This window comes from Wyeomyia smithii, chromosome 3, assembly GCF_029784165.1.
Source record: "Wyeomyia smithii strain HCP4-BCI-WySm-NY-G18 chromosome 3, ASM2978416v1, whole genome shotgun sequence".
NCBI lineage: Eukaryota > Metazoa > Arthropoda > Insecta > Diptera > Culicidae > Wyeomyia > Wyeomyia smithii.
Genome location: NC_073696.1, coordinates 60,782,828 through 60,804,474, shown reverse-complemented (window position 1 = coordinate 60,804,474; position 21,647 = coordinate 60,782,828). Strand labels below are relative to the sequence as shown.

Here is a 21,647-nt window from a genome sequence, read left to right as displayed (position 1 = left end):
AATGTATGGAGTTTTTCGGGCTGATATTTTAATCGCATGAGATATGTGAAACTACAAAACTTGTTTGGGATTAGAAAGTCTCCGTTTGTTCAGATTATTTACAAATCTGTAACTTTATTTGTATTTACCAAAACTAACGCTTCGGATTTCCAACCATAACTTGACTATGATAAATGGCACTTGAGTTACCAAAGTTGATGTTAGCAAATAATACAAAAAAGTTTCAATGTAAAAAAGGGAAGAGCGGAAGTTTTTTAATGTAGATCAATGACAGACGAAAAATTAATATAGATGATGTGATGTCAGTGTTATTAAACATCCTATTAAGTTTAAACAAATTCTAACTTGGAGTACTTTGCCCTGCTAGCTATGTGTGAATATAATATCATTATTTAGTTTGATTATTATATATACTGGCCCTTTGGTTGGTTCAAAAACGAGGATTTTCTGCTGTTAAAATATATCTAAATGATAAAGTCAAAATATAAAATAAATTCGTGTGACTTCAACTTTTTCGCGAATTGGCCACAACAAGAGACCCACGTGGCCAATTTAGAAATGCTATGGCCAAAACAGGAGCCTAGAGAAGTTTTTGGATTGGAAAATATATAAACAATACAACAAAATTTAATTATTTAAACTAATTGTTAGTGCAGAATACAGGCGATTTCATCCGATTTCCCCGTTGAAATTATTCAATTACATATTTTTCGAAGGTAGAAGGACGAATATCTCTCATACATAACATATTATGGCCAAAATTGGTGCCCTTACCCTAATGCAATTAATTCGATCCAAAATACGTCAAGGCATGCTTGAATGTTTTGTTACCACTTACAGCAAATATGGCTAAGTTGCAATAGACTATAATTTTGCTAAAAACACATGAACATTGGCCTAATCTCACCCGTTCTAATAATAATTCACATGAATAACGTTATAAAATAGTAAGTAAAGGGACGTTCATAAACAACGTAGACTATTAAGGAGCTGGAAGGGGTCGACCAGAAACTACGTTTCATACGAATTATAAAAAAAATGTATGACTGGATCAATTCGATATCTGGAATGACCAGTTATGAGAACGTGGTTCATAAACAGCCTCTATACACATTAGGGTGGAGAATCGTTATATGGAAAAAACGAAACTTGATAGCAGAAATCTAGAACCAATTTTTTTTTTGTTTTATTTGGAGCCCCAAAAAATCTTAAATTTATTGGAAGTCGATTGGTTTAGTCTCCGCTTAGCGCATTGCATTTCAAATTTATATGGTAATTTGAATGGAAAAACCAACGTTTTCGCATTTTCCATTCTAAAGAGCTCAAAGTGGCTCAAACCATAGGTTTCATTACTTCAAATGGTAGGTTTTTTTTATGCTCAACAACTTGCCCGAAGACATCAAAGAGCTAGGGTGTCCCAAAAAAATACTGGAGCTGTTGAAAGAACGTCGAAATTTATGTTGCAAATCATTTTTTTCTACCAACACTGCCAGTGTACCGGTTTAAGTCAGATGGGAATCCTACTGGCGCCGGTTCATTGGTAATGTTGGCAGAAAACAAGATTTTCTGCATTTAAATCGGCATACTCAACTTTAAACAACTATAGCTCTTCTTAGAGACATCCTAGCTCTTCAGTGTCTTTTGCAAAGTTGTTAGGCATCTAAATTACTACACTTTTACATAATGTAGTGCATTATTAAATCATTATTGAGCTCTCTAGAAATGTAAATGCAAGAAAATAGATTTTTCCATATAAGTTTTCATACAAATTTGAAATGCAATGCGCCAAGCGGAGACAAAACCAATCGACTTCCGGTAAGTTTAGGGTTGTTTGGGGCCCCAAAAGGAACTAAAAAAACTTGAATCTGGAAAATCGATCACTTTTCCCCACCCTAATACACATAGTAGTGTCTCCAGGTTTCTTAAAAAGGGAAAACGTTAGGACATAGAGACTCAGAAGACTTTTCTTTTCAATTATTATTTGTCATTGACCACTGTATATTTTACTGGTAATCGCAAAGCCGCTGGACACGTACCCACAACCTTCCTTCAACGCTTTGAAAGTCATCAGTTCACATAGAATAGGTGTATACATTTTGTCATTGTAATTATCCATCTAACAGTTGTTAGCTTACAGTTCTCAAGACTTTAGTCATTATTTCAAATAAGACTATAGTTAGAAAACATACCCTATGTAAACCATGCATGTTTTTTGGTGTATACTGATATAGTTTTGTCGTGGATGTGAATTCCACACACTTCGCCGATCATTATAGCTTGGCGTAATCTTACCCCAAAAGAGCTCGAAAAGTGTATAGTTTAGAAAAACATTGTTTTCTGAATCAAGACAAATTCAATACATAATATTTCCCCAGCACATTTTAGATTACGCTATTTGCGCGTGTTTTTCACCTTTTATTTTGAAATATTATTCAGGTAAAATAGTTCACTAATATACTTTATATGCCATTTCAAGTTGTCAATAAATATGTCATGTAACAGATAGTATTGAGTTCTATACTGCCGGTACCCGGATAACTGTCCCATAATGAAAAACAACATGTTGAGAAAACGGCGATTTAATATTATCCGTTAATTTTCGGATTTCTAGCACTTATATCCAGAACCAATGTCCATAACAGTTTCATGGCACCACAAGTTTATCGTTGAGAACAAAAAACCATGGATGGAATTGGTTTTACGTTATATAACTTAAAAAAAAGACAAAATGGGACAAAATATGCGGGTACATTTCAAAAGTACTCGCATATTTTGTCCCATGACATATAAATTCAACCAGCAACCGGCAGTATCAATGGCAACGCAGATTGTACTACAGAAAAACAACATTAGTCTAGTTAATTAAATGACATACTTCTATATGCCAAAATAATCCGACATACACTAATCTGGAGCAAAATTATATGTTTGCAGTTTGTACCACTAAGCAGTGGGACTGTAATGCGGGTACTTTCAATATGGGACAAAATCAACTTGGTATTTTTTCCATGTTTTTTCCATACAAAAGTATCAATTTTAATTTTTTCCCAGAAAATATGATAACAATTAAGTCGATTCCCGATGATAACTCAAAAGTGACCGAAATCAGTATGGGACAGTTATGCGGGTACCGGCAGTATATAGGTTCTAGAAATCTCAAGTAATTTCACATACAAACATTTCCCGTTTTTGCTCAATCTCACCCCCGTGGCCTATTCTCACCCTGGCAGACGGTAAACAACACTGGTGAATACAGGTTTTGTCTTAGCGCTCAAACTGGAAAAAATTAAAGATTATAGCTGCCTTTCCAGGTGGTCTTAAGGTACTATGTTGGCCTAACATGCCAATCTTCGTAGGTTCAGGTCCCGGTTCTAGAGAGACAGTTATTGTCAGTAGGATCGTAGCGCTAGCCCCGCAATTGTCGTGTACACTACAACAGTTGGCTGCGAAGTCTGTGTACAGTAAGGTCTTTTTTCACACGAGGGATGCGTTCCAAATTTATATGGGATCGCGTTAAAAAAGACTTTTTTGAGTTGCGAATATAACGAAGAAACCCGTTTTAAAATGTTTTATACTCGTTTGAATATGATAGTGGTCAACCTAGAGACTAAAATTCAATATTTTAAGTTTTCAGTATTTACACTAAAAATTGTGATTTTTTTTGAAAACTGATATATGGTACCTAGTGGCCTGAAACGGAAAACGTGATTGAAATGAAGTCGATACCTTGTACCGTTTTTGAATAATTAAGAAAAGCAACTCGCGTAAAAAACCGTGTAAAAAAGACCTTACTGTATAATTAAACAGAAGGTCGAGTTCCGAATCGGAATGTAGCACCAAGGCTTTGCTTCAGGTTAAATGCTATGATCTTTTGAGAGGAACTATTTTTTAGCTCTATTGCCCTAGAGCGTTGCGCTTTTGACGACTAATGTACTAGGGACGAATGACCGTTTGGGGTTAAAGTCCCTTCAAAAGAAATCAATCAATCGAATAATGTAATCAAACGGCGGAAGTATATTATTTTATTCTCACTAACAACCATATTTTTTAAATGTGATCGAATCGCGAGAAATTTTTTTTAAATATTTTTTCCCGGGGATAGCAAACTGAAATACAGTTAGGTGTTTTTTACTCGTTTTTGCCTTTCTCCTAGAAAGGTATAGCAATCACTTGCAAAACCGAAGATATGAAAGTGCTCCAAAGGGCCGAATGGCATATATCAATCGACTCAGCTCGACGAGCTGAGCATTTTCTGTATGTATGTGTGTGTGTATGTTGTAACTGGTCGGCCGAATCGCTTCCCGATGATAAGCGGGTGGCTTAAATGCGCCACTCTCCTAAGAGAGACCACCCGCCGAGATGTGATTGCCCAGCCTGAGACCTTCCAAGGGGAGGTTCTTTTTTATCCCGTTACGGGAAGGGAAGCTGTCCGCTGACCTTAAATGCCCTGCTCTACTCCGCTAAATGCGTCAGATACTTTGCCTACGCTCCCACCTGGTACCTTTATCCGCGGTACTCGACCTCGCAAAAACAGAACGGCAGAGGGTTAATTTTCATCACTGGCCCAATCCAGTCTCGCAGAACTAAAATTGACCAGAGTGGATTCGGGAGCTTTCCGGGCTGGTTTCGGAGCCAGCCGCCCCAGTAAAATAATACCAAAAAAAAAAACAGCGAAACTACACGAAACCCCGAACCAGTGAAAAACCTTAACCCATCTACTAGAACAGTCTATCGCTTTTCATAAGAACCGCCGTTTTCTGCCGTATAACTACTGCGTTTTATTCCAGTGAGATTTGGTACCTTCTATCACGTTTCAGCATTTTATTACAATGGTTTTGGTTTACAATTTCGCTTCACTAGGCCTAGTCATTTCTTATCCTAACTCATTCCTTTCCCGATTTATTCCCTATCTTCTACAGTGTGCAATTCTGCTGTCGTCAAAGGGGCAAGTGTGCGGCGGGGGTAAATCTTCTCTAGATTCGGCTTGTGGTCACGGCCCTAGCTTAGTCGCATGCGCATGGACAAAAATTAGATGGGAGTACTCACTCTTTACCGGGTTTCATGAGGGTGGGTCGGCTTACAGTGGTGTAGCCGCCATACCTGGTTACTGCTGCTGCGTCGTTCTGCTTCGTACCACGCGGGTCCTTTCACCGATATCCTATCGGCACGCTACCAGTGCTACGTTGGGTCGAAATCGGGTGTCTCCACTCTATCCGTCTAGCCTATTGTTCTCCTCGAACGTCTGCTGCTGCCTGGCAGCGCACAGCGTGCGCCTCGATCAGTGAATCATCAAGGGTGATGGTGCCGATTACTGGTCTTTCGGCCTGTTCCGTATAGGCATAAACGTTTGACGATGCTCGTGTTCGGAATCGTGTTGTGCAGGAAAGCCGCGGGGGTATCCGTGATGTCGCAACCGATGAGCGGTGGCAATTCTAATGGAAGAAAAAGGTGGCCAGCACGTGTCGTTTCATTATCTACCGCCTTTGGGCAAGATTACGCTTCTTACCTTTATGCACACTTTGCACACTACAATTTTTTACGCACATCCACTCTGAATGGAACCTGCCTTTATCTATTTACGGGTCTATCTGGGGAAAGGAACTGTCCTTAGTAAATTAAATGAAGAGTTTCACTGGTTTTTTTGAGCCACCTGTCTCAAACTTCGCGCGGATCTGTACTGTGCAGATCGCTCCTACCTCTTTCGCTAATCAACTTAGAGTGAACGATCAAGCATTGGGATTCCTCAGATCAACCGTCCACGGTAACTTCGTTACCGGAACCTGTCTCGCGAGGATCATTGCCCACGCTAAAAGCCCGAAGGTTGCAGTTTCGGCAAGGTCATCTTCTTCAAGCGTGCATCTTCCACCCAGCATCCAGTATCCCATCCCCGAGGATAGGGAGAAAAAGGAAACTCTCCCAGTGACGCAAAAGGTCAATAGACTTATTCGGCTGGGTCAATCCACTCTTCGACCGCCAGCGGTGCATGCAAAGCAACGTAAGCGAACGTAAGAGGACTCGTGGCTAAGTAAATATTATAGTAAATATTATAGAGTAAATATATAGTGTGTATGTGTGTGTGTATGTGCAAATTTTTATTCTCACTCACTTTTCTCAGAGATGGCTGGACCTATTTTCATGAAATTAATTGCAAATGAAAGGTCTAGTTGCCCCATAAGACTCTAATAAATTTCATTATAATCGGATTTTTAATTTAGAGGTTATGTATCAAAATGTAAAAATCATGAAACATCATTATCTCAAAAACTACACAACCGATTTGAACAAAATTGGTTTCAAATGAACGGGCTACCTGAAAAACCCTTAACTTTTGAATTTCATAAAGATTGGACATATGGTTCAAAAGTTATGAAAAGAAACGTGTTTTGAAGACTGTTCAATCTCACTCATGTTTCTCAGAGATGGCTGAACCGATCTTCATAAAATCAGTGTCAAATGGAAGGTCTAGTTGCCCCATGAGACCCTATTGATTTGTTTTGCAATCGGACTGTTACTTTGCCTGTTATGTTTAAAAATGTGAAATTCAGTTATGAAAAGGAACATATTCCGTAGACTACTTAAACTCGGCCATTTTTGGCTGTTTTTTCTGCCAAAAATTTCCGATTTCCGTCTAACATGAGTATCTCCGGATCTAGAATGATACACAGCAGCTGAAATCGACCACAGACCAAATTTTGGATTTTAGGTTGGCGACCTCCGGTTCCTGGGAAACAGCCGAAAATGATCGAATTACACCCAATATTTAATAATTGAAGTGAAATAAACAAAATATGGGTGTTTCTCCAACCAGAAACCAGAAGTTGTCATCCTGCAACTCATGATGGTGTCTGAGGTCAATTTTTAGCTTCTTGCAACATTCTGGCTCCGGAGATACTCATGTTGAGGGGTATTTGGTCACTTTGGGCTGTTTTTCAGAAACCGAAAGTCGTGAATTTGGACTTTAAAATTGCCTGTGAAATCAATTTCTATTATCTGGGAGTTATTCTGTTTCCGAAAACATTCATATTGAATGCTATTTGGTCATTTCCGGATGTTTGCCAGACATCGGAAGCCACCATCTTAAAATTCAGGATTGTGTCTGTGATCAATTTTTAGCTTCTGTGCATCTTTCTGGTACCGCAGATACTCATATTTAATGGGAATCGTCCACTTCAGGCTGTTTTTCAGAAATTGGAAGTTGCAATCTTACAATTCAAAATGTTGTCTGAAGTCGATTTGTGGTTCCAGTGCATCATTCCGATTTCGGAAATACCCATATTGGGTGGTATTTGGTCGTTTTCCGCTGTTTTTCCGAAACCGGAAGTTGCCATTTTGGATTACATAATGGCATTTGGAGACAATTTCTGGATTGAACGTCATACTGGTTAAAGAAACACTCATATTGGGTGGTATTTGGTCATTTTCAGCTGTTTTTCAGAAAAAAAAAATCACAGGAGGGTTGTGTGCAAAGCCACGACCGCGAGGTTGAAGTAGAATACTTTTACACAGCTCTACTCACGGCTGCACATTAACCTACGGCCGGGCGAAACGGTTCACGCCGCTTTTCGCGTTTAGCCTGGCAGAGGCCTAATGTGCACGGCCAACACAATAGAAAGGTGTTTTCATATTGAAAATTAGACACGGCTTTACTGGAGTAAGTGTTGGCAAATGCATCTACCGCTAATACCGCCGCTATCGTACGAAAGCGCTTCGTTTCATGTGGGGAATAATATTAACAACGAAAAATGACGCGCGTCTAAGCACACCTGAACTGTTTCGCCATGCCGCTTCCATTTACTTCCTTATAACATCCGCCTCATGGAAGTACCGGCTGCACTTACCGCTGAGGCTGTTACCATACTGCTACTGGTACCCAAAACTATTAACTCTTCAAATTAAGTGTTTTACTTGTTCTCAAAAGAACAATTGTTCAATTCCATATCGGATATAATGCAATCGCAGCTCTGTAATATTACCGACAGTAATATTCTTCTGAACAAAATGATCCAACTTTTCCATTAGATGAAGTGCCGGCTGTTGTACTGCAAAAATCTCGCCCGATCGCTCGCGTTGGCGTTCGTTCTCAGGCAGAGGCCTGAGACGTGGTGACCAACCACAGGGCAAGTGATTTGTTTAATTTGAAGGCAGCCACAGGCGCAACCCGCTGATGTATTCTGTTACCGCTGAGTGCTGATATCTGCTGCTGTCAACGTTGTGGACGGTCCATCCAGCTCACCTTCCGACTAATGAATGTAGCTAGTTTTCCCAAAAACACTCTTTTATAGCCGAAGAGTGCTACGTAATAGGCTACGCCTTTCAGTTCAGGTTTACCATTTCCTTATGTTCTTTAGACGAATTATCCCACAATTCGCATTTGATTTTTGTATCCAGCGAATAAACACCGATGGTGCTCTCACACACGCAACGGTTTTAACCCGTATCTTATTGCGGTTTGTAACACCAAGCGATTTCGTTTGCTCGCTGTTGCGTGTTGCATCATGTTGCAATTTGGCAGCTGGGAGACGACGAAATTCTGTTAATGCTGATTGATTGAATCGACTCCATATTAGCTCTGCATAGTCGAACTAACTGCTTTTGTGAATGCGTTCTAACAAGGCAGTTTGTTATTCAAAATCGGTTATGGCGATCACAGCCTTTGCACTGTCCCAACATTGGGGGGTTAACTCAATGAGGTAAAAATTAGACAACTACAACAGAATTTGATTGCATCCCGCACAGAATGTCTGCTTGTGTTGATGCCTGAAAATTAATAACCTTCAATTACTTATTTATTTGCCTTGAAAAAAAAGCATTTTGCGGTTCAAAATCGGTTGCTTATTACAACCTTTGAGCTGCCCTAACATTGGGGGAATTAAGATACACCGACAACATGCACTGTGGAAGCCATTTCACATTCAGTAAATTAGACGGGTGCGACAAATTTAAATTGCTAGGATGCAACACAGAATGCTTGCTTGCGTTGACAAAAATTATTAACTTTCAATGACTTGTTTATTTGCCTTGGAAGAGGCATTTTGATGTTCAAAATTGGATTTCCTGATGGCAATCTTCATGCTGCCCCAACACGGGGGGAGTAATGGCAGTCTGGCGACACACGCTGAGGAGAACCGCGCTGCTCCTGAGACGTGATGACCAACCACAGGGCTAGTGCTGCTGCTAAGGAAGGACGACTGCTGTTGTCACTGTCTAGAACTATTATGAGCGGCTCCGGCTGAAACAGGCTCTTATATAGGCCAAATAGCATGTTTTCAATTGCAAGGTATATGATCCTGTCGACCGTGCTTGGGAAGCAAGCATAAAACGACCAATCAGAGGTCGAATTTTTCGTTTTGACAAGGCTTGACTATTTTCAATAGTACAATAGTGTGAATAATAAAATTACAATTATCTTCTTTTGGGAAGAATCTTAGTAGATTTTCCAATCTATTGCTGCAAGAACGAAAGAAATCCATCGAATACTAACCGATTTATTAGCATTTGAAATTGGACATATTTTTCACTTTTTTAGGTTTTAGATTTTCATTTCACATCCCTATGTAGCCGAACTTCCTGAGAGAAGTATTCTACTTCAAAATTGCCTGAGGTCGATTATGGAACATATTTGTTACCACTAAAACATTCACCTACCAAATATGGTGTCATTTAGTTGATTAGTTCGCGAGATGTGCAGAAATTTGTGCACCACTATGGACAGATTTGTATTTTCTTGATTTGTTATTGAGCTGTGCGAAATTTGTGTTTCATTTGTATGGGACCCCTCACTTATAGAAGAGGGAGGGGTGTCAAACCATTATGCACATATTTGTTACTTCTAAAAACCTAAATTAATCCACCTAGCGGTCAGACTCAGCCTTTCTCATTCAAACTTATTATTTGTAAAAATAGATTTACATGAATGCTTAAATCCAATAAATGTTTATCCACTCTTTGGGTTCTAAAATATTGCTGTTGTAATTAAAGTATAAAATATGAAATTTGACGTAATGTTAGTACTTAAGAAATAGCGAAATAAAAGCAATTACTCCTAATTTCGAACAATTTAATCACAGGCGATGCCGGGAACGTTCAGATAATACGATACCACATTTAAATCATGTTGAGGCCATATATATTGATCGAAGCAGGTAAAGTGTTGAATAGTCTTTGAATTTCTTTTCTTTCTAAAACTTTTAAACAGCATATCAAATTGTTATGAAGTTTGTTATTTGTAAGTTTGAGAGATGGCTCATTTGTATGACACTAGTTATGTTCAAATAAGTCGTGTAATACTTGAGATAATAGACTTTCGTTGTTTTACAAATTAAAACATAACGCTTGCTTAAGTTTGATTACAAGCAAATGAAAAGGTAACGTATGGGGCAGCCAAACTTTGAAACCACGTGTTCAATCATAATTCATCAGTTAACCCTTTACTAGCCCGTTCATCTGATATCAATATTGTTCAAATCGGTTGTGTAGTTTCTAAGATAATGAAGTTTCGTGATTTTCACATTTCGGTACATTACAGACGAAGTTACAGTCCGATTACTGCAAAATTCAATAGGGTGTTATTAGGCAGGTAGACCTTTTATTTGATATTAATTCTGTGGAAATCGGGTTAGCCATCTCTGAGAAATATGATTGAGTCCAAGTAAGTTGTCTTGGAATATGTTTCTTTTCATAGCTGGATTTCACATTTTTAAACATAACAGGCAAAGTAATAATCCGTTTGTAAAAAAAATCATTAGAGTCTAATGGGGCAACAAGACCTTTCATATGACACTAATTTTATAAAAATCGGGCCAGCCATCTCTGAGAAACATGAGTGAGAATAAATAGTCTCCAGAACACGTTTCTTTCCATAACTTCTGAACCATATGTTCAATCTTCATAAAATTCAAAAGTTAAGGGTTTTTAAGGTAGCCCGTTCATTTGAAACTAATTTTAATCAAATCAGATGTGTGGTTTCTGAGATATTGATGTTTCGTGATTTTTACACTTTGATACATAACCTCTAAACTAGAAATCAGATTACAATAAAATTCAATAGGGTCTTATAGGGCAACTAGACCTTTCATTTGCAATTAATTTCATTGAAATCTGTTCGGTCAGACCATCTCTGAGAATAGTGAGTGCGAAAAAAGGTGCACTTACACACGTACACACCCACACACAAACATATACACCGTTACCTGCTTTTATGCAGAAAATGCTCGATTCGTCTAACTGAGTCGAGTAGTATATGACATTCGGCCATTTGGATCACTTTTCTACCTTTTAATTAGCCAGTGATCGTTAGGAGGAAGTCAATATGTTTACTTTCATTATGTGATTTCACATTTTCATGAACAACGGACAAAGTTACAATCCGATTGCAATGAAATTTAATAGCAACTTATGGGGCAACTAGACCTTTCATTTGACACTAATTTTGTGAAAATCGGTTCAGCCATCTCTGAGAAAAATGACTGAGTTTAAACAACCTCAGGATAACTTTTCTTTACATAACTTTTGAACCATATGTTCAATCATAACGAAATTCAAAAGTTAAGGGTTCTGGAGACAGCCCGATCATTTGAAATCAATTCTATTAAAATCGGTTGTGTGGTTTCTGAGATATTGATGTTTCGTGATTTTTACATTTTGATACATAACCTCTAAACTAAAAATCCGATTACAATGAAATTCAATAGCAACCTATGGCGCAAAAGTGAGTAAGAAAAAAAAGTTGCACATACATACATACACACACACACATACACACATACATACATACATACAGAAAATGCTCAGTTCGTCGAAAGGGGTCGAGTGGTATATGACATTCGGCCATTGGGACCACTTTTATACCTTTGGTTTTTCCAGTGATTGCTATACCTTTCTAGGAGAAAGGCAAAACATTAAACAATAAACAATATCGCACGCTTAGCCTTGGGGCTAATAGCGGTCTCGACCAACTAGATTATAGTTGAGAGAATTCGTTATCGATATTGTTTTTGGCACATTTTGCATATGTAGAATAAGTACAACGATACACCGTGCCCCAGTACTGAGTCGAGAAAATTTCCAGCTCGAAAAGTTCCTTGACTCGATCGGGAATCGAACCCGATATCACAACCGTGTGGGAGAGTTAGCCGACCGACATTGCTAACCACAGAACCACGGGGACCACCCCTTAAAACATCCACATGCCAAATTCGGTTTCACTTGCTTGGTTTGTTCTTGAGTTGTGTAGAAATTTATGTTTCATTTGTATGGGACTCCTCCCTTCCAGAAGAGGGAGGGGTCTCAAACTATCATAAGAACCTTTATCGGCACCAAAAACCCCTACATACAAATTTTCACGTCGATCGGTTCGGTAGTTTTCAAGCCTATATGGATCAAACAGACAGACAGACCGGACTGCATTTTTATATTTATAGATTACAGCATCAATTTTTTAGAACCTAAAGAGTGAATATACATTTACTGAATTGAAGCGTTCATGTAAATCTATTTTTACAAATAATAAGTTTAAATGAGAAAGGCTGGGTCTGACCGCTAGGTGGATTAATTTAGGTTTTGCCTTTCTCCTAGAAAGGTATAGCAATCACTTGCAAAACCGAAGATATAAAAGTGCTCCAAAGAGCCGAAAGGCATACATCACTCGACTCAGCTCGACGAGCTGATCATTTTCTTTATGTGTGTGTGTGGGTATGTGTGTGTATGTGCAGATTTTTACTCTCACTTACTTTTCTCAGAGATGGCTGGATCGATTGTCATGAAATTAATTGCAAATAAAAGGTCTTTTTGTCCCATAAGACCCTATTAAATTTTATTGTAATCGGATTTTTAGTTTAGAGGTTATGTATCAAAATGTAAAAATCATGAAACATCATCATCTCAAAAACTTCACAACCGATTTGAACAAAATTGGTTTCAAATTAACGGGCTACCTAAAAAACCCTTAACTTTTGAATTTTATTAAGATTGAAGTTGTGGTTCAAAAGTTATGGAAAGAAACGTGTTCTGAAGACTGTTTAATCTCACTCATGTTTCTCAAAGATGGCTGGACCGATTTTCTTAAAGTCAGTGTCAAATGGAAGGTCTAGTTGCCCCATAAGACCCTATTGATTTGTTTTGCAATCGAATTATTACTTTGCCTGTTATGTTTAAAAATGTTAAATCCAGCTATGAAAAGGAACATATTCCGAAGACTACTTGGACTCACTCACTTTTCTCAGAGATGGCTGACCCGATTACCACAAAATTAGTGTCAATTAATAAGTCTAGCTGCCTCATAACACCCTATTGAATTTAACTCTAATCGAACTGTAACTTCGTCTGTAATGTACCGAAATGTGAAAATCACGAAACTTCATTATCGCAGAAACTACACAACCGATTTGATCAATATTATTATCAGATGAGCAGGCTGAGGGTTAACTGATGAATTATGATTGAACACGTGGTTTCAAAGTTTGGCTGCCCTATACGTTCCCATTTCATTTGATTATAATTGAACTTAAGCAACCGTTATGTATTGAATTGTTAATAAAACAACGAATGTCTATTATCTCAAAGATAACATGACTTATTTGAACATAACTAGTGTCATACGAACGAGTCATCTCTCGAACTTACAAATAACAAACTTCATAACAATTTGATATGTGGCTCAAAAATTATGGAAAGAAGAGAAATTCAAGGACTATTTAATACTATACCTGCTTTGATCGATATATGTGGCCTCAACATAATTTAAATGTGGTATCGTACTATTTGAACGTTCCAAGTTCATTGATTCCTTGCGATGTGTTCAAAGTCTGCAAATGCACGACGAATCGGCCATAGGATATGATCAAAGCCAAATAACAAATCGTTTGAAATGGTTGGTTTTATCGAAATAACAACATCCTCGACTTTTGGCTTCTGTACATCGCCTTAATTCTGAATATATTCATATTCGCTGGAATTCGATCATTTTCAGCAGATTCTCTGGCATCAATCTGACACCGGAAATACCCATATTGGGAGGTATTTAGTTATTTTGGTGTCCAGGGTCAATGTTTGGTTTCTATGCATCATCTCGATTACGGAATTATCCATATTGAGTATTACTCGGTCATTTTCGACTGTTTCCTAGAAGTTGCCATTTAGCAATTCAAAATGGTGCCTGAGGTCAATTGTTAGCTCATTGCAACATTCTGGTTTCAGAGATACTCATACTGAATTGTATTTGGTTATTTTAGGCTATTTTTCACAAACCGGAAGTCGCCATCTTGGATTTCAAAATGGTGTTAAAGATAATTTCTGGCCTCTGAGCATCATTCTGCTTGAATGTTTTTAGAAGTAACAAATATGTCCATAATGGTTCGACGCCCCTCCCTCTTTTGGAAGCACCTGTTCCTGGGAAACAGCCGAAAATGATCGAATAGCACCCAATAAAGGAAGTCGCCATCTTAGAATTCAAAATGCTATCTGTGGTCGATTCTAGCTCCTGTGTATCATTCTAGATCCGGATATCGTTATATTGGGTTGAAATCGGCCATTTTTGGCTGTTTTCCAGAAACCGGAAGTTGCCATCATACAATCCAAAACGTTGCCTGAGGTCGATTATGGAACATATTTGTTACCTCTGAAAACATTCATCTGCCAAATTTGGCTCCATTTAGTTGGTTAGCACTCGAGTTGTGCAGAAATTTGTATTTCATTTGTACGGAACCCCTCCTTTCCAGAAAAGGGAGGGGCGTTCAACTATTATGGACATGTTTGTTACCTCATAAAACATCCACATGCCAAATTTGGTTTAATTTGCTTGGTTTGTTCTTGAGTTGTGCAGAAATTCATGTTTCATTTGTATGGGACCCCTCCCTTCCAAAAGAGGGAGAGGTCTCAAACTATCATAGGAACTTTTATCGGCACCAAAAACCCCTACCTACAAATTTTCACGTCGATCGGTTCGGTAGTTTTCGAGCCTATATGGATCAGACAGACAGACAGACCGGACTGCATTTTCATATGTGACACATTCTCTGCGAAGCTACACCAACAAACCAATTTTTGAAATGCTTATTTCAGCAATGCGAATAATTTTCCTAGATTCTATAGTGTTTGAACCTTCCAAAAACGCAAATTTCAATTTTATAGTGTTTAAGAAACTGTAGAAAACTAATTGCAAAGTTCAAGTAAAATAAACAAAAAACAAGCGTTTTTGGTTACATATTTTTGAAATGGTTACAAATGATCAGGAGTATGTATTTATATTACATTTTTTATGTTATATGACTGTGAAATAAGTGCTTTATTCGATGCCTAAAGGGTTTTGAAGTGAAATTTCAAATATGACGATCTTAGGCCAATATGACAACAGATATAATATTTTGTTTTTCCTAATACTCAAAAATACCTTTAATTTGATACTAAAAGATCGCAACTAGGTTGAATACAACTTGAGTTACAACCGTTTAGTTTGCGTTGTAACGTCACGATTTTTTTTTCTTCCCTTATATAATATTCGTCTATGTTTAAAAACATACTTAATGCGTTTAAATTAGTTCACGTTACATTTGTCATATAACAGAGAATAAGTTTTGTGAAATGGATTAATGTTTTTAATTATTAAACTGTGGGTCATCCATGAGTAACGTTACATTCTAAAAAATTCTAATATTATTCTATTATATTATATTGAAATGCATTGCGTGAGGAGGAAATTGACAATTGTCAACTTCTGCGTTACGTAACATGCGAATGTTCCCTAAGAGAAAAACTTTTGACGCAAGGTAACCGTATTAATAAAATGAATAGGTACTTCGTCCGCATCGCTCAAGCCAATCTTCCGAATGTGATGGTTATCGCAATTACGGGACGTGACATCACCACATTTAACGATGAGAAGAACATTTTTGAACGACCAACACCATATCGTGGAATAAGCCAGCTATTTATTTTTGGGGCAAGTCTAGATGAAAAAATCTTCAGCGGCAAAAATGCACTCGAATTTTCTTGAATAAGTAGTGTAAGTTTGAAAAAATCAAGGAAATAATACGGGAGCGAAAAAAGCTAACAAGCGGCATTTTTGTGTTATAATTATTATTTTTGGAGGTTTCTTGTATTTATTGGAATTTAGGACACATTTGTAAACTTAAGGACACATTTGTAAACTTTAATATAAATGCTGAATAAACTGCTAACGTACTCTAACATTGTGAAAAAACTACAATAAAAATAAATTTAATATGTTTTACACATAATGTCATATAAGCAACTTTTGAGAATATTTATGATGCATATGTCACTTATGAAAAAAAATGATTTGATCATAAGTCACATTCCTTCACTGAAAATCTCCAAGTTTAAGTTTGGTTCTTAACTACCAAACATTAAACGACAAAGTAAATTTGTTACGTAATTTATGAATAACCCCACAAACCAAGTGCATAAAGTAGAAGTAGAAATATATAAAATCAGATATTGAACTATTTCATATGAAAATGTCTAAGAAATATGTGATAAATAATGGATATCGACTGATTCATATTTTCGTGACGTTACAACGGAGTGAGAATACCTCTTGCTGAAAAATGAGCGTTGTAACGTCACGAAATATGAAAGCTTCTCAAATATAGATGTTACCAGTTATAGGCACTCTAAACATGGCATAATGTTCGATTATTATTTGTTATCAAATCGTGGAAGAAGAAATTGTTATAAAATTCCAAACAGAGCAGAGTTTTTGACTTTTGTAAAAAAAAGTCCCGACACCTCAATTTCTCGCGCGTTGTAACGTCACGCTACATTTTTACTCCCCAAGGTAATATAAACAAAGTAAACAAATATCTTATACATCATTCTTGAAGGAAATTTTGTCTACTTTCCGAATCTGTAATAATATCAAATGGTTTCATGAAAAAAATACAAGTTAGAATTAAAATGATGCCAACAGAATAGTCAAAACGTTGTAACGTCACGGTAGAATGTGTCATGTATAGATTGCCACATCAATATTTTAGAACCTAAAGAGTGAATATACATTTATTAAATTGAAGCGTTCATGTAAATCTATTTTTACAAATAAAAGTTTGAATGAGAAAGGCTGGGTCTGACCGCTAGGTGGATAAATTTAGGTTTTTTACTATAATTTTCCAAATAAAGAGGGTTTTCACGTCATTTTTTTCAAATAAGGTTTTTTATGCACGTTTTTTCGCGTAAAACAGTTACAGTAAGTGATAGTAACGATAACAGACTATAGTAGGGTATTTTTTTGCTCAGTTACATTTTTACACTTTTTACGACATTTTTTCAAATAACACAGTTATTTTACGTCGGTTTTTCAAATAACGCATTTTTTTCTCACGTTTTTTCAAATACTATACTATAAAAATTCTTAGATTTCCATAGATTTTTCTAAAAAATCTTTTCAATTTGTTTACGGTTTCGGAGAAATCCGTATTAGCCTGCTTAACACCATCAAATTGATTAACCCCAATCGAGTTGATTCCCAAACCTAGTGCAAGAAATACCGTTTTGACTCAAACTTCGAACACTTTAGAATAAAAATCACATTATTATTGGTAGAGTAACCTAAAGTATGATTACTATACACCGTTTTGTTCCTCGGAATGTTCTTTACCCTGTGATGTATAGCTCATTGCTGTAGGACTACATCCAGGGAACAAGCAGGCGTTGAAAAAAGTGACAGTCAGTGTTGAAACGGTTTGCCTATCTATCTCTTATGTCGTTTTCGTTTTTGCGGTGTAGCTACCCCGCGGACTACACTTTGTCCTATCACTGTTTTTTTTTACATTTTCCGGACTATCCCGGACTATAGTTTTTCTGTCCCGGACAGTCCGCGCAAGAAACAGAGTGCCATTTTGAAGTCACCAACACACGTATGTGTCAAAATAAAAAAAAAATGTGTCAAAATCGGTTTGCTTTGATTATCGTTCTTCGCGTGTCAAACATCAGGTTGAATTTTATTTATTTTATTTTGTTATTTTGTCATTTTTCAGTAAATTGGCAAATTTTTCGTACAGTAGCACAAATGCGATAAAAGACAATGGCGATAATGACCAGAACAAAAGTTACAGTTACCTCTGGTATTACGCACACCATTGCAACTATGTTTTTTTTTCAGCTGCAAAGCGTAATCCGGGACGGGATAGTCCTGCCGTAAAAACTAATTCGACATAAGTGATTATATTGAAGTGTTCGGAATTAGAATCATAGCCGAGTTCTGAATTCTTTCATAAACAAAACATTGAGTCTATATAAATAGCACTTATTTGCAACAACAATAAAATATCCAACATTCTAAACCTTCAACATTGACAAAAAAATTCATTTTTCGTTGATTTTTTAGTGCAAGAAGTTTCATCATAGCTTAAGTGTTCTAAATTTGATGCAGTACGGCACATTAACATAGATTTGGCTATCGAATTTCTACGGTAACCTAGCAGTCGTTTCTCATAAACAACCTCTTTTATTTTCCTCAGCTTTCCAGTTATAATTATTATCATAATTTTGCTTTTTACGATTTTCAACGAGGTGCAACCTGTACAAAACCGGTTGTTCTCTACGGGTGAACAGGCCTTCCAAGAAATTAGGAAACATTTTTGATTATTGAAAGGCCTGTTCACGGACATGAAACGTGGACAATGCTCTACGAGGACCTGCGAGTGCTCGAAGTTTTCGAACGACGGGTACTAAGGACGATCTTCTGCGGCATGCAGGAGAGAGGAATATGGAGGCGAAGAATGAACCATGAGCTCGTGCAACTTTACGGTTAACCCAGTATTTAGAAAGTGGTTAAAGTTGAACGGATTTGCTGGACAGGGCATGTTGCAAGAATGCCGGACAACTACTCTGCGAAGATGGTGTTTGCCTCGAATCCGATAGGAAGAAGACGACCAGAGGCACGGGGGGCAAGGTAGACCAAGTGGAGCTAGATCTGTCAGAGAGTACACGGTGTCCCAGCGATTGGAGAGCGGCAGCTAATAACCGAGTAAATGGGAGAAACTTTGTTAATCAGGCCATGTCATTATGACGGAATGCCAAATAAATAAATAATAGTTTTGCTTTTTCTTTCAGAAAAGCTCTACCGATTGGACGATCATTTCTGATTTAGCTTACAGGTTACCCAGTTGTTTATTAAATACAACAAATTCCAAAATTTTCACATTCTGGTCAGAAGTTGTACAGTTGTAAAGTTGGCTTTTCGATTTTGTTGCTGGTCACTTATTTCACTATTCGCCAAATTCTGGTTCGATTTTAACACGACAATCATTCAAGATTCAAGTGTTATTTGTTTTAGCATTTAATTTCTCATTAAGTTGCATTCATCATACCGTCAGTTGAATTCCATACTGACACAGCTCAAAATTCAAAGTTTCGAGAAAAACGCGTTTGAAAATTTGTGTCAATTCATTTTCGTGAAAAATCCCAATTTTAAGCCTTCCCATTTTTGTTGAACTTGTTCGGATCTATCATGTGCATGTAATAAGCAAGTTATAAGAGTTGTAACCTCATTTTTCGGTATTTTTGAGGATAATTTAGATATGTGCAATGAAGGCACATCTACTTATATTTCTGGAAATATTGTGAATTTTAAAATGGGTCTTTGTGAGATTAAACATTATAGTATTTGGCATCGTTTGCCATCAATAACTCAAAACTGCAAATTTTGAGTTGTGCCAGTGTTGAATTCAACTGTTTTGTCCGTTATTAAATAGCCTCCCTCGTGAAAGCATACCGTGATATCAACTGATGAATAAATGTCATAAATTTATATCTCTATCGAAAATTTAAAATAGAAAACCAAAGTGTAATCAAAACCGGAGATGACCAGCTACAGATAAATGAAACTTTCACCATGTGGCATGAAAATACATATATTTTTTCCTGAAGGAATGCATTTTTGGAGTTTCGTTTCTAATTGTGTAAAAAAATGAAACATTATCAAAATTAAATTCCAGTTGAAAATAGTCGAAACAGAAGTAACATTTTATCCAGTGTTGTTATCTGAAATTGTTATTATTGTTTACCTGTATATTCTCTATTATTAATCCTAGATGTTTTTGATAGAAGAAAAAGAAGCAATTTGATACATACCCTTAACCGCATCAATGACTGTAAGAACCAGGCAGAAAGTGAATATCACCAGCAGGCGTACATTTAATTTATCCATATTCGGCGTAATCGTTTCTTTGAACTTTGGCATTATAGTTACGATATTTTTTCACGATTTTATAGTTCCGATGATTAGCTCATTAACAATGATGCTCCAATAGTTACAATGAAATTCTATATCTAAACCGTTTTCGTTAACCATGAACTGTTTCCACTTGCATTTTATCGGTAGCATATTTCTATCGTTTCATCGAGCTTCTCTTCGCAGCAAACAACACACACTAATCAATAGAGCCATTAATCTTCATCGCATTATCAACTGGGCACACGCCCGCTAGGAGCGCTGTTTACTAATCGATTTACGCCACTAATCACCCGTTGTCGCACGCCGGTCAAAACATCGTTGTTCTCAGTCGGCTAAACGCCGCACCGCCATGTTTGTTATGTTGTTCGTAACCCGCCTCATTCCGCGCCCGTACCCCAAAATAAACAACGCGCGGGAGGAAGCGGCTCACGAAGAGGTGATGCACGATCTGTCACGCTGCCGCTGCAGCATATGTATCGCTGCATACACACAAACGCATTTTCGGTGCAATTCGGCGGTTCCCATGCTGCGTGTTTCATCAGGCATGCATACTAAGAGGATGTTATTCTCTCCCGAAACTTAGGTGCATTCTAGCGGTGCTTCGAATGAAACATGTGTAGTTTTGTGAATTATGATACGGATCAGTCGGAAAGTTACGACGTTTAAGAGGCAGTGTAGTTTTTAGATTTTTAATTGTTTCGTAGGAAAGGCGCATTTACTCAAAGTTAAATAAAGTTTAACAACAGTTCAACCTGTCTATGGGTTAAAATTGTTAAAGTTTTTGGTATAACAAATAATTCGCAACCATTAAAGCATCTGCCTTGGAGTTCATGATAATGTCTGGAGCGAAATTGAAGTTTAGATATAACCCTACTGAGTGTAAGCCCTACTGAACAAATAAATTTAAATGCCAATGTTAAGGTAAAATACAATGCCATTGCTGTTACACCTCTGAACCGGTCGTTAATTTGAGAGAATGAAGGGTGCACATTTCACAATGTTTTTAGAACCCTGGGGGAACGTTTGCAGTGAAAGATGGTCCTATCGTTACTTTTGGGATTTCTGACCATCCCAAAGGTGCGAAGGTGTGTCTAAAAACGCTTGAACTTTCGTGCTTCGTTGAGCGATGCAATGAATACGATGAGTTATTATATCTCCTACCAGGTTTAGACCAACCCGTTTTGTGGGGAGGATCCATCTGAATAAATTTACGGACATTCCTAGCGGGTTTATTGAACGTGATAAATCTTTTCTTTGGATACTTCTAACTTCTGTACGAAGTATTGCAATAAAATACTGCAGGTCGATGTGGTTTTCACTTGTTCCATAATGCGTGCTTGGCGCTGCAAAGCTAAACCTTAACGAGAGTTCTAGGAGTAAAACACAACCAATCGCATAGTGAACAGTGCCCCTTTATATCTGATAATTCGAACGTGACGAAAGGCGGAGTCTAAAT

General features: G+C 37.3%; 1 protein-coding gene across 13 annotated transcripts in view; it reads right to left on the bottom strand.

Moving 5' to 3' along the window:
• Positions 1-21,647, bottom strand: part of LOC129733133 (chondroitin sulfate proteoglycan 4) — a 54,914-nt gene that overhangs the window by 29,239 nt on the left and 4,028 nt on the right. For 12 of the 13 annotated variants that reach the window (XM_055694739.1, XM_055694732.1, XM_055694736.1 and 9 more), the window contains exon 2: positions 20,089-20,387. In XM_055694739.1, coding sequence (XP_055550714.1) covers positions 20,089-20,197 — 109 coding nt within the window. In that variant the 5' untranslated portion in view covers positions 20,198-20,387. The remainder of the gene's footprint in view (positions 1-20,088; positions 20,388-21,647) is intronic. The other variant, XM_055694744.1, reaches the window with a different exon arrangement.